General features: G+C 39.3%; 1 protein-coding gene across 2 annotated transcripts in view; it reads right to left on the minus strand.

The window, feature by feature from the left end:
- The window catches only part of LOC121318615 (myotrophin), a 74053-nt gene that overhangs the window by 37233 nt on the left and 24511 nt on the right, over positions 1-12309 (minus strand). Inside the window, exon 4 of one of the 2 annotated variants that reach the window (XM_041255484.1) lies at positions 1326-1795. The exons of the other annotated variant lie outside the window; for it this stretch is intronic. Within the exon in view, the coding sequence (XP_041111418.1) occupies positions 1709-1795 (87 nt within the window). The 3' untranslated portion in view covers positions 1326-1708. Of the gene's footprint in view, positions 1-1325; positions 1796-12309 lie in introns of those variants that run through there. 2 annotated transcript variants of the gene reach the window in all.

Consider the following 12309-nt stretch of genomic DNA (forward strand, 5'->3'; position numbering starts at 1 on the left):
GCTGCAAGGATGATTTTTTTTCTTGACGGTCTCGTCAATGTCAGACTGGCATTTCTAATTGCATTTGTCGAATTCTACTGGATGCCGTTGCTTCAGGTGATCAGAGGTTTGTTGTATTGCCTCCTTTCGCTGGAACGGCACTCGAACACAGTTCACAAATTACCATGCTTTGTTCACTGTCGGTTGGTTTAAAACCGAAAAATATCCAAATGACTGAGCTTGTGCCCTTCTTTGGTACCAGGTCATCTTTATTTGGTAGGGAAGTTAAAACTTCACTGCTCTCGTCTGTTTCTCCCTGCTTACTCGTCGTCGCTATCATGTTTCTGAGCCTCTAGGCGAATACAATTGGCTTGACAGGCACATCAGTCGAGAGTATATCGCTACAGAACGAAGGCTCTCAAAGTGCAACTCTCGCAGGGTAGCTTACAGTGTAGTGCTGCAGAACAAAGGCTCCCACAGAATAGCTCTTGCATGGTAGTGCTGCAGAATGAAGGCTCCCACAGTGCAGCTCTCGCAGGGTAGTGCTGCAGAAAGAAAGCTCTCACAGGGTAGCTCACACAGGATAGTGCTGCAGAACAAAGGCTGCCACAGAATAGTTCTCGCATGGTAGTGCTGCAGAACTAAGGCTCCCACAGCGTAGCTCTCGCAGGGTAGCTCACACAGGGTAGTGCTGCAGAACGAAGGCTCCCACAACGTAGCTCTTGAAGGGTAACTCACTCAGGGTAGTGCTGCGTGCACAACTCGTAATTTACATCATGCCTCAACATTCACCCTCAACACCGCTACCACGTTACCATAAACAGGGTATGGGAGGGGGAGAAACTGAACAATGATTGTTCTCCCACTAGCCATCAAACAAATAAGCAGCAACAGCCACTTGATTTTTAGATCAGGATGTACCGGTTACTGGCAGGGACTACTATTTAAGCAGCAATTATTTGCAACCACTAAAAAGCTGCCACTTTTCTGATAAAGTATATACTGGTATATACATACCAGTTTTCCACTTTTGAATTCTAACCTTTAGTGTTTGTGAACAAAATAAATTAGTGGACCATTGACCTAAAGTTTTAAATTCTATGGAAAACTACTGACAAGCAACTGTGGGGTTGACCTGTGGAGCAGCCTGCTTTTTAAGTGTTGAGGATTTCTGATATGTCAGTCAGACCTAGCAATCTGAGGTCGGGCTGTGCATATTTTGGTGGTCAGTGGGAAGTTGGACGTGATGGCAGGTTTAAATCGTGAAACTTTATAATGCAATGTTATGGAATGTGGTCCACAATAAAGAAGAAAAGAAGAAAACAAAAATCAGTATTTAGGCTGCACATGATTACGTTTTTTTTTTATTGAGGTGATTTTACTGTACCAACAGTATTTTCTTAACCAACTACTTTCCTTATGTTGAAGTGCTCTGGTTTTTATTACTGTTACAACTTAGGTGAACTTTGGTGATTCGTTGGTTGGTTATTAATATTATTATCATGATACATTTTTTTAAAAATTGCAAACCAACAGTAAGCACCATTTCTGGTATGTTAGAAAATGTTTGGTTTTTGTTTCGCTGTCCCTCAGTATGGTCCTTAAGGGATGCATTATTGGAGGAGGAGACAATAACAGACAACAGAGTGAGAGAAGAGGCAGGCAGTAACTCGAAGCCAAAGGAAATGCATTCATCATTTAGCTTTCCATCAATCCATCCTTTTCCATCTCACTTTAGAAGAGCTTTGATATCTGCACTCTCTGCTGCTTCAAAGGCTTTCATCCCATCAGGTCCTTTCGTTTCTTTATCCGCACCCTGCAAAGAAACAGGAAAACACTGAAGCGCTCCAATTGCCAGCATCTCTCCCATCACAAGCTCTTAGAGCAAAAGGCTTTAGAACTTCCTTTCTCCCCTGGGCGATACATATGCACTGGCCTGGAACTCAGTCCTGGGTAACTACTGTTTCATTACGCAGCCAATAATTTGAGTTATAGGGCCTTTTTTTTTTAAACTAACCACACTCAGAGGAGTTTTAATTCAGTAATACATCTCAATCCACTCTATGTGAAATGTACTGGTTACCTGTAGAATGTTCTCCAACCAGCTACAGAGAAGGGACAATTTATCAAACCAGTTTGGAGTCTTTACTGCACGAATTCTCAGCTCTCTCTCTCTCTCAGAACGGACACACAAATCACATTTACATTGCACAAATAATCCCCAAGACAAAATTGTAATTAAAATCTGCAAACTGAGCTCTGATGTTCTTGGTAGAACACTTTTTCGCACTGGGAAATCTATACATGAACTGGCAACTGCGATTAATGGAGCGAGGATCTCTTTCAAGAGAAGTGGCTTCCCTCCTTATTACAAGGATGAGAAACGGCCTTCTCCTTTCTCGCCCAGGTTATTAAGTGGTTGGCCTACTTGCACCATAAATAAATTGATGCCACCCTGACATTTATTGCTCAATCCCATCATCCCTCACTCCAGATGGTCTCTGGCAGGCTTGCTGGTTAATCTGCACTGCCCTCCAATAAAGCCATGGCATTCCCTAATCCTACAAACCACATTTTCAAGCTGTACATAAAATAACATTAAAAAGCTACAGGAATTTATGAAGCTCGACTGCATGGGGATTAGTATTTCCTGGATTCAAAAAAGAAAAAGAAAAAAGAAAGAAAAAGCATTGTTTGCATTACTGTTCTATGGTTACATTCAATCAAACTTTCCACAAGTTCTGTATACTTGTATTTTATACACATTACCTGCATCTACTGTTTGAAGTGTTTTAGAATCATAAACTTTCTGATTTCTTCACAATCTAGGCAGTTAAGACTTTCTGGTGGAGGGCTCTGAATTATGACTGGTACTGTAGATTATAGGCTGCGTCCCAGCAATCAGAGCACCAGGTTCTGCAGTGTGCCACCACACCTTCCAAATAAACTCCAGTGACAACATCAACCGCACAATAAATTTATACTGTGCTTTATTCTCAATATCAGTAAGGTTGATGTCGCCTGCTTTTAAAAACAAACAAACAAACAAACAAAAAAAAAAACATACCAAACCAACCGCTCTGATTTCCCTTTAAGTGCAATTCAAAACAGCAACATCACAATCAGACTATATATATAATATATATATATATAGATATATATAATATATATAATATATATATATAGATATATGCGACATTGCGACACGCTTCTTTTTTGGAAAGCCGTACATCCTTTTCTTATATGTCTACGACCTGAAATCGCATAGGGTTTCAATATTATCTGACATTTCAACATTTGCTGCATGGTTGGAGCAAAGCTGCACCCTGTCTGCGCCTGATGTATCGCATTCACCTGCGACAGAAGTATGAACCAACCCTTATACACAGTCGTACCACCGATCACTTTTATTCATGCACCATCAATACACAGATGGTCACCGTAGTATAACACTATAAAGTTAATATTCTGTTTTTTGATTGGCAGGGAAGTTTACATGGCACCTGCTGCACCAATTAAAACCTTAATAAAGTCCCAATACAATCAAAACTGAATAGAAAAAACACAAGATGATATAAAAGCTTATTCTATGTGAGACAGTCAGGGAAACCTTTCAATGTCACTAAAAGCTCCCTCCCCCGACAAGCTTTCTGCCTCAGACAACGAGGTCGTCAGCCTCTCATGATATTGGTCTGTCTGTGGCTTTGAGATTTCTTCCCTGTCAGAGCAAACTAACTGCAATTTATAAAATGGTGGGCTGTTTTCACTCTCCAATAGAACTCTGTGACAGGCCGGCCTCCTTACCTTTCCCATCCTCCTGAGAGAGAAAGTTTTATCGAAGAGGCCAGCATCCCCTGCCAGGAGGCACCTAATTACTGTGTGCCTGCTTATTTCTAGAAAGCTGAGACTTCAGGTATAAAAAGAGTTATCACCTGCTCATCATCCTCCCCGTGGCAGAACTTTTCTTTGCGGATGTCAAGTCTGGTTCATTAGAAACAGCTCAACTTTAAAATGTATCCTTAATGTGGTGACCCAGTTGTCCTATAAGATAAATTAAGTTTGTCTTTGGCACTTTGACCAAGACTCATAAAAAAAACTGTCCCAAATCAACTTCAGAAAATGGTGCTGGAATGAAAATAATGCTCACATCAGAGTGAAGCTTTCCACCTCTTAATCATGCACTGATAAGATAGCTTTGATGGACTTCTAAACAATGTGATAAAATCAATTTAACTTTATCAAATTAGATTCATAAACATTAGAAATAGTCCACCTTTCTGTGCCGAGAATATGTTTGCCCTAACATGTCAATGTTAGGGCAAACATGCCAACATCCTGGAAACTTTGTTGTTAGTCACATGACTTGACTGCAGCAAGCCTGTTGGGGTGAATGTGAACTATAACACATGAGGGTCGACTAATAATCTAAACTGTGGCAGATGTCAATACCACTGGGCTAAAATTTCTAAACCTGGTATTCTGTCATTTTTTGTGTTCAGTAATGTTATTAAGGTGGTCAATAAATCACTTCTGGGGACACACACACATACACACACAAGAAGGATCAATAAGGCTTAAAGAGTAAGTAACAGGGTTCCGAAAAATACAGCGTTACACATCCCCACGTGCTGCTACAACTGTTTAAATAACGTACTTATAATTTCTTTCATTGTTACCATCCTGACAACTTTTAACACTTATAACTTTAAAAGCTGTTTTAAATTATTTTAAAAATGTTTGCTCAAGGATGTTAATGAAAGAAATTACAGGTATGTTATTTAAACAGTTGTAGTAAGACTAGATTTTTCGGAACCCTGATAGTTACCCTTTAATATAGTTAAAAGGCAACCCCACACCCCCTACATTTGGTACAGTACCAGGAAACAGCAGTATTTACATTGTATTTAGTGTAAAATATATGTCAAATAAAGTATTAAAAGACATTTACCAAAGATATTCAACACAAGAAAAGCATAAGAATTCCAATTCCAATCAGCAAACTTACACAAGCACACCAAAAGTAAAGTGAAGCAGACGGGCCATTGCAAGTACAAGCTGCCTGCTGGGGATTCCTTTCAGCATTCCCTGGAAAGGCATTGTTCTTAATTTATTGTGTCAACACCTGATGGATAGTTAGCTATAGAATGTGCTCATATTGTACATCATAAAATAAGATCAAACTTGAACTAGATAAGGATGGCATGCTTTCATTGCAACTATAAAAATCAGGGTCAACATTCAAGGACTATTTGGTGGACTCCAAGTAGAATGCAGTAATCTTGGTCAAGCATTGCGACAAAAAACAGAAGCATTACCCGAATCAACTGGGCAAAGTTACCACAACAAAAACAGGTCTTAGTATTTTGGTTAATGCAGAGGAGCTAAAACAATAAAAGCTGTGCGTTTGTCCTGGAGGTTGTCTGTTTCATATTTAGATTAATCCAATACAAAAACATTATTATAAGTGAGGCTGTTAAAGGCAAATACAATGTTATGGTATTCTGCAAAAAGCGTGAAACACAAGTCCAGTGAGGTCATGCTCAGATTATATAATGCTCCAGTTAGACCTCCACCTAGACCAGTGTTGGTCACCTCACTACAAAAAAAAACATTTAACTTTGGAAGGTACAGTGAAGGGCAACTTGGCAGATTCCAGTCACTACTTTGGATTTTCACAGAGTAGAATAAGAGAAAATAAATGGAAGCTCAGTAAAAATATTTTTTTTTTTACAGTTATTCATGCAAGATGACACAGTAAGATCTAAAACACTCAAACATTTTAAATAACTAGTGTCTATCCTACTTGCATGAAAAACCACAATGACCTACATTAAGAGTTTGCAGACAGTTCTTCCTTCTATCTCCAGATTCTGATGTGATAATGAATATCCGAACCAAGTTTTGTCACGATTAGAAAAGCAGTTCTCTAGATTAAAGTGTGATGATACAAAGGCATACGAGGTGGTAAGAAAATGAATGGTAAAGGCTTTGTTATTACTCCATAAAAGTAACCTCATTGTATCTTCACAAAAGATAAACCCTGCTAGGTAAAGTTGACAAACTTTTTTTTTTTTTTTTCGACCCTTTCAGACGAGCCCTGTATCCATGTTCTTAATTTTTTTTTTATTCTTTCCCTCCACACGTTCAGTATAAGTGCCCTGACTTCTGAGAGACAGTTATTTGCATTTGCAATCCACTTCTAAAAAGAGCTACTGTTAACGCATTACAGAATTGCAAAGAGAGAATACATACAAAAACAAAGATGACTACAAAACTATATACAGCACTGTACTAGTAAATAATAACCAGGGATCCTAGTTTTCTGCAATAAAAAAAGAAATTCTCAGTTAAAATAAAATCTGCGTTATTCCGCAATTAAAATAAAAGGCTAAAATTGAGTGCGTTTTCAGCATCTTTAAAACAGCTAAAAACGCACTGGACACTGGATACTGAATTAAACTGCAGCTACATTTCAACATGAATGTAACACTGTGCCTCATTAAACCTTGACCACTGTACACCAGAAGCAGTTTTACTGAACAAGAATGTTTACAGAAATTTAAAACAAAATTGCCTGTGTTGTTGATTACATATGATATGTGGATTGATTTAGTTATTATCAAAAAAAAAAAAAAAAGGCTTGCATGTTTTTTGCCCCGCCCCAAGAGTAAACTAAGAATAATCCGACAGCACAGAAAATCTGTTTTTCGGCAGCATACAGATTCCTAGGTTCCCTTGTAATAACCAGTTACATATTTTCTTAGCTCTCACAAGCATACCAACATACTCAAAGGTCCTATCATTTTTCTGCACATTGATTTGCTTTCCAGGTGTTATTTTCATTTCGACTCAGGTGAAGCCCATGTATCTAGCTTAACACACATTCCCTCCCTGTGCAGCCGTCATTGAGATCCATAGTGTGAGTCTACTTTGTCAAAGTAAAACCGAAAAACAGAAAATGGTTATGCTGAGAGGAAAGAAAATGTTGGTTACTACCAACTCCAGACCAGGTTTGCATACATTTTTTTCTTTCTTTATTTTCACGCTCCTCCTGAACTTGTCTGTTTTTGCCTCACTCTCGGCACCACCCTCTCCTGTACCCATTTCTTTCTTCTACTGCTCCCTACCATGACTACCTTTAATATCCCTGTAATCCTCTCTTCTCGTTCCTGTCCTGTCTCCTGTTACCACAAATCTAACTCCTCTAACCTCATCTCCCTACCTCTCCCTCTTTCCTCTGCTCATCAACATACGCAGAATTCGCCTCTTCCTCAATAAGTACTCCATGCAGCTCCTAGTTCAGGCCCTGGTATTGTCTCACCTTGACAACTGCAACTCCCTTCTGGCTGGCCTTCCTGCCTCTGCTACCCGTCCATTCTAGCTTACGCTGCTCGCCTTGTCTTTTCCATTCCTCATTTCTCTCAAGCTACACCGCTTTTCTACTCTCTCTGCACTGGCTCCCTATTGCTACTCGCATCCAATTGCCTATCGCTGTCTTGAGCTTTCTGCTCCCTCATATTTCCAGACTATCATTTCTCTTTACCCCCTCTTGCCCCCTCCGCTCCTTCAGAAGATTCGGCGATCACAAATACAAGCTAACCAAAAAATCATACTAAATCATCCAAAATGTAAACCCAAAAATAAATTTACAAAATATTAACACTAGTGAAATGTTCATAGGATAAACATCACGGATGACTCCAATCAAAATGCATTTCCCTAAGCCCCAGGCCAATAGAATTACCTTTTATTATGAGGTGCAGCATTTCAGTATCTTGGTTTTGATTACTGAATATATCATCATTTTAAAGCGCAGCATTACCGAAGAGCAAACGAAATTGCTTTACATAACCAAGAATGCTTACCGACCCAAAATAAAATTCTCTTTCTTTTTTTTTTTCAGAAAATATCGATGGGTTCACAGATCCACCTGATAGCGAACGTCTTCACATTACGCACCCGTCAAACAATTTGATGTAAAATGAAAACCAGACAGTATTTACACATTTGTTCCCTACTTCCTGAGAGTTGTGGCTATCACTAACACTGTTACGGTTTTTAGGTAGGGGGTCACTAAATTATACTTATGGAGACATTTCTAAAGAAATGAATGAGTATAGTATAAAACATATTTTTTACATTCAAAACTAGGTAATCGTAGGGTATATTTCATCACAGAGCAAAAATGTTATTCTCTTGATAATCTTCAGATTCTCAGCTGTTTAGAAAGGTGTGATAAGTATACTTTTGGTGGTTATTTGTCCTGATACACAAGCCGAAAGTCACGTAACGTCAGTCAGACCTCAAACAGCTTGAATGTTTGACAGAGAAAAAGGTTTAAAATGCATTGAAAACAGCACAATATTTGACCACTGGGTCATAAGGAATAATCTACTGACTTTGGGATAAAACAACAACAGTGCCGTGTCAGCCAATGCAAAGGAGATACACAGGGCTGGTTGGTATTCATGCCGCTGCTATATCTAAAATTACAAACAGATAAAAAAAAAGTTGACCGATTTCTAATCACAATAAAATCAATTATCTGCATTATCTTGGCATCAAACATCTGTAATTTACCGCTATAAAAACCTTCACGGCACAGGGCATGAAAACATTTGCCAATTCTTTTGTTTAACAATTACTGAAATATTAAAATAAACAAAACTAGAACTGATTAATCTGTTGGTAATCTTTCACTTATATTTTGATGACCCCAAATTCGCTCAAATTTCCCTCCCCATATTTTTTCTTAAAATACTAAATCATGTTTTCACAGTCCATCTGCAAAGTCACAAGCTTGGCCTGGGTGGAGTTAGAAGTTCTAACCAAGGCTTTCAATCATCTTTGATCTAAACTCTTATCAGCATTAGCTACATTATTAGTGGTGAGATTTTTAAGTTCGTCCTTTATGTGAATTTCATATTTGACACTGTAGATGTACAAACCCTGAACCTCATTAGGTCCTGTGCTATATGTCACATACTCTGCCTGCAGCGTGACTATTGAAGTCAGACTGCCTGATCGTACAGGAATTATCAGATTAATCCTTTAATCTATAGCACTGTATCAAGAAAAACAGACTATTCAGAATGCTGCTAGTGCTAACAAGCGCTGATATATGTACCTTTGAATAACTTTCATATTCAGTGGTCCTGACTGAATATTTTTCTTACCAGGTCTCCTTTTGGAATCTATCCTGCATTCATTCAAATCTAAAGACAGTATGACCAGGTGAATCTTACTGCTCCAAATTACAGCGTGTTGCTAAGCAGCTGCAGAGCTTGATCTAAGGAATTCTCAGAATTCACTGCTTAATTCAGATAAACATACGGTCTTTTATAAATAGAATTCTCCATGAGCCTTCATAGAGTCCTGTGGTCATTCAGACTTAACACTAGAACCAACTTTTGCGTTGTATCCGATAGTTTGTCTTTCATTTTAATATTGATGTTGTTAAATGTACCTGTCTTAATGACTGCCGGCAGCAGATTTAGGTATGAATATAAATGCGGCTGTTCCAGTGTTAAACATACTTTCCTATATATATAGAATACTCCATGAACCTTCATAGAGTCCTGTGGTACTTCACTCACAGGACACCCTTTAGGGAATTGTGGCTTATTCGGCCATCCTCAACTACTCTATGAAAAGTTCATGGTGTATTCTCAACATACATCCCTTGCCACGTCTATCATAGAAAATTAGAGCTGCACTTTCATGAAAAACCACAATGATCTACATCAACAGTTTCTACACATACACATGCAAGGAGAGTGACACACGCATGTACAACATACAGAAGGACTAATGGTCAGGTTTGTCCATATATCCTCAGGGTTCTGATGCTTTCATCTGCTAATAAATGTCTGAATCAAGTTTTATCAGGATTGGATAAGCAGTTCTTTAGATAACAAAATCAGAAATGTGACATGTATATGCAGACACCTCCACTATAGCCCCAGTAAAAAAATGTTAATACTTCACAGATCACAAAGACCTTTAAAAAGACAAACCTGCTAGACAAGGCTAAAATATCTGTAGCAGGGTTTAATTAAATGTATTTTTTAAAATGAAAACTGCCTGTAACGATGAATAACTTCTGCCTCTGCCAAGAGCAGTGAGTACTGACGCCCCTAACTCCATGAAAGAGGACACCTGGGATCTTGCAGACAAGAGAAGAGACAATCGGCATCGATCATGCCTAGGTGCTGTCACTGAAGAACATATATCCTCTCAGGAACTATAGGGGTGCCAGTGGAAAGGCTTGTGGTGGGGGGAAATCATCATCCATCCCCAGATAGCAGCAGCTAATGCAGTCACCATCATTCAGCCACTGCAAGCCAACTATGGGCAGAGTTGGAAGTTCTTTCATGGTCTTTGACGTACATGTTTCCATACCTGGGAGGTAACAAATACAGGTTTACCAGAACTACACAGGTCAAACAAATGTTCATTCACAGAAACACCTCACTGCTAATTTAGTTGTTATTGACTAGTTATGCATATGTGTACCATGTTGCAGAAAAGATGACAATCAGTTTAGTTCAGTAAAACGTTCAAATACTGTGTTGTGCATGCATCTTTGAAGCATTCGGACAACAGCTGCATAGAAGTGGGTATGTCTAGGCACAGACAATTTGAATGCTTGATGTAATGTAGTCCTACAGCCAACAGATATGTGTGTACGTGCATATATATATTTAGTTTAAAAGATTGCAGTCATGACACTGAAGTAGGAATTAATGTGTTATATACACAACCTACTCCACAAATTCAAAGCAAAAACAAAAAGAAAGAAGTAAATAGACAATTAATGACATAAAATTGGAGAGGTCATGATTGCATAAGTATTCAAACCCTTTGCTGTGGCAAGCCTAAATTAAATCAGGTGCACAAAATGGCCTTAACCAGCCACACAATTAGTTGAATGGCCTCTGTCTGTGTGCAATATTAGTGGTTCTCATGATAACAGAATAAAAACACCTGTCTCTGAATTCCTTGGTCAGCTAGTGAATTTCAAGCAAAGACTCAACCATGAAGACCAAGGAGCCTTCAAAGCAAGTCAGGGATAGTCATTGAAAAGCACAGGTCAGGAGAAGGGTACAAAAAAATATCGAAGTCTCTGAATTTCCCTGTGAGCACAGTGTACTCAATCATCAAGAAATGGAAGGTGCATTGTACCACCCTGACACTGCCTAGATCAGACCGTCCCTCCAAACTTAGCAGCCGTGCAAGGAGGAAACTGGTGAGGGATGCCAGTGTGAGGCCAACAACAACTTTGAAAGAGCTACAGAGTTCAATGGCTGAGATGGGAGAAAATGTGCATCAGTCAACAATATCCAGAACACTTTAGAAAAGTAGCCTCTATGGCAGGGTGGCAAGAAGGAAGCCATTACTAAAAATAAGCCATCTCAAAGCCCAATGGAGTTTGCAAGAGAGCACCCGAGTGATCCTGCAAAAATGTGGCAAAAGGTGTTGTGGTCAGACGAGACCAAATTGGAACTTTTTGGTCTAAATGCCAAGCGTTATGTTTGGTGCAGACCCAACACAGATCATCTCCCAATCGACACCATCCCTACAGTCAAGCACGATGGTGGCAACATCATGCTATGGGGATGCTTCTCCTCAGCAGGGGCTGGAAAGCTTGTTAGGATTGAAGGAAAAATGGCAGGTATAGGCAAATACTACAGGAAAACCTGTTTCAGTCTGCTAGACTTAAAACTGGTGCGAAAATTGATCTTTCAGCAGGACAATGATCCAAAGCACAAGGCTAAAGCTACACTGGAGTGGCTTAAGAATAAGAAAGTGAATGTCCTTGAGTGGCCCAGAAGAATGGGCTCAAATTGCACCAAGCCGGTGTGCAAAGTTGGTAGAGACTTACCCAAAAAGACCTGCGGCTATAATTGCTGCCAAAGGTGCTTCCACCAAACACTGAGTTGATGGGTCTGAATACTTATGCAATCAACATATTTCAGTTTTTTCTCTTTAGTTTCTGCTGACGTTTACTGTAACTTATCTTACCCTTAGAAGTCTTCAGTTTGAGCGTTCAATTCAAACAATTTATGAACTGATCTTAAAATGCACATCACCAAAGCATCAGCTCAGCAAAACAAACAAAAAAAAAACCCACAACAAAACACTTCAACTTGGCATGCGCCTGCTATGAGAGCTACATCCTTCACATGCGCAGTGGATCAAGTGGATGTTCGTCCAGTCCTGCTATGAGAGCTACATCCTTCACATGCGCAGTGGATCATGTGGATATTCGTCCAGTCCTGCTATGAGAGCTACATCCTTCACATGCGCAGTGGATCATGTGGATGTTCG

The sequence above is a fragment of the Polyodon spathula genome, chromosome 7 (assembly GCF_017654505.1).
Source record: "Polyodon spathula isolate WHYD16114869_AA chromosome 7, ASM1765450v1, whole genome shotgun sequence".
Lineage (NCBI taxonomy): Eukaryota > Metazoa > Chordata > Actinopteri > Acipenseriformes > Polyodontidae > Polyodon > Polyodon spathula.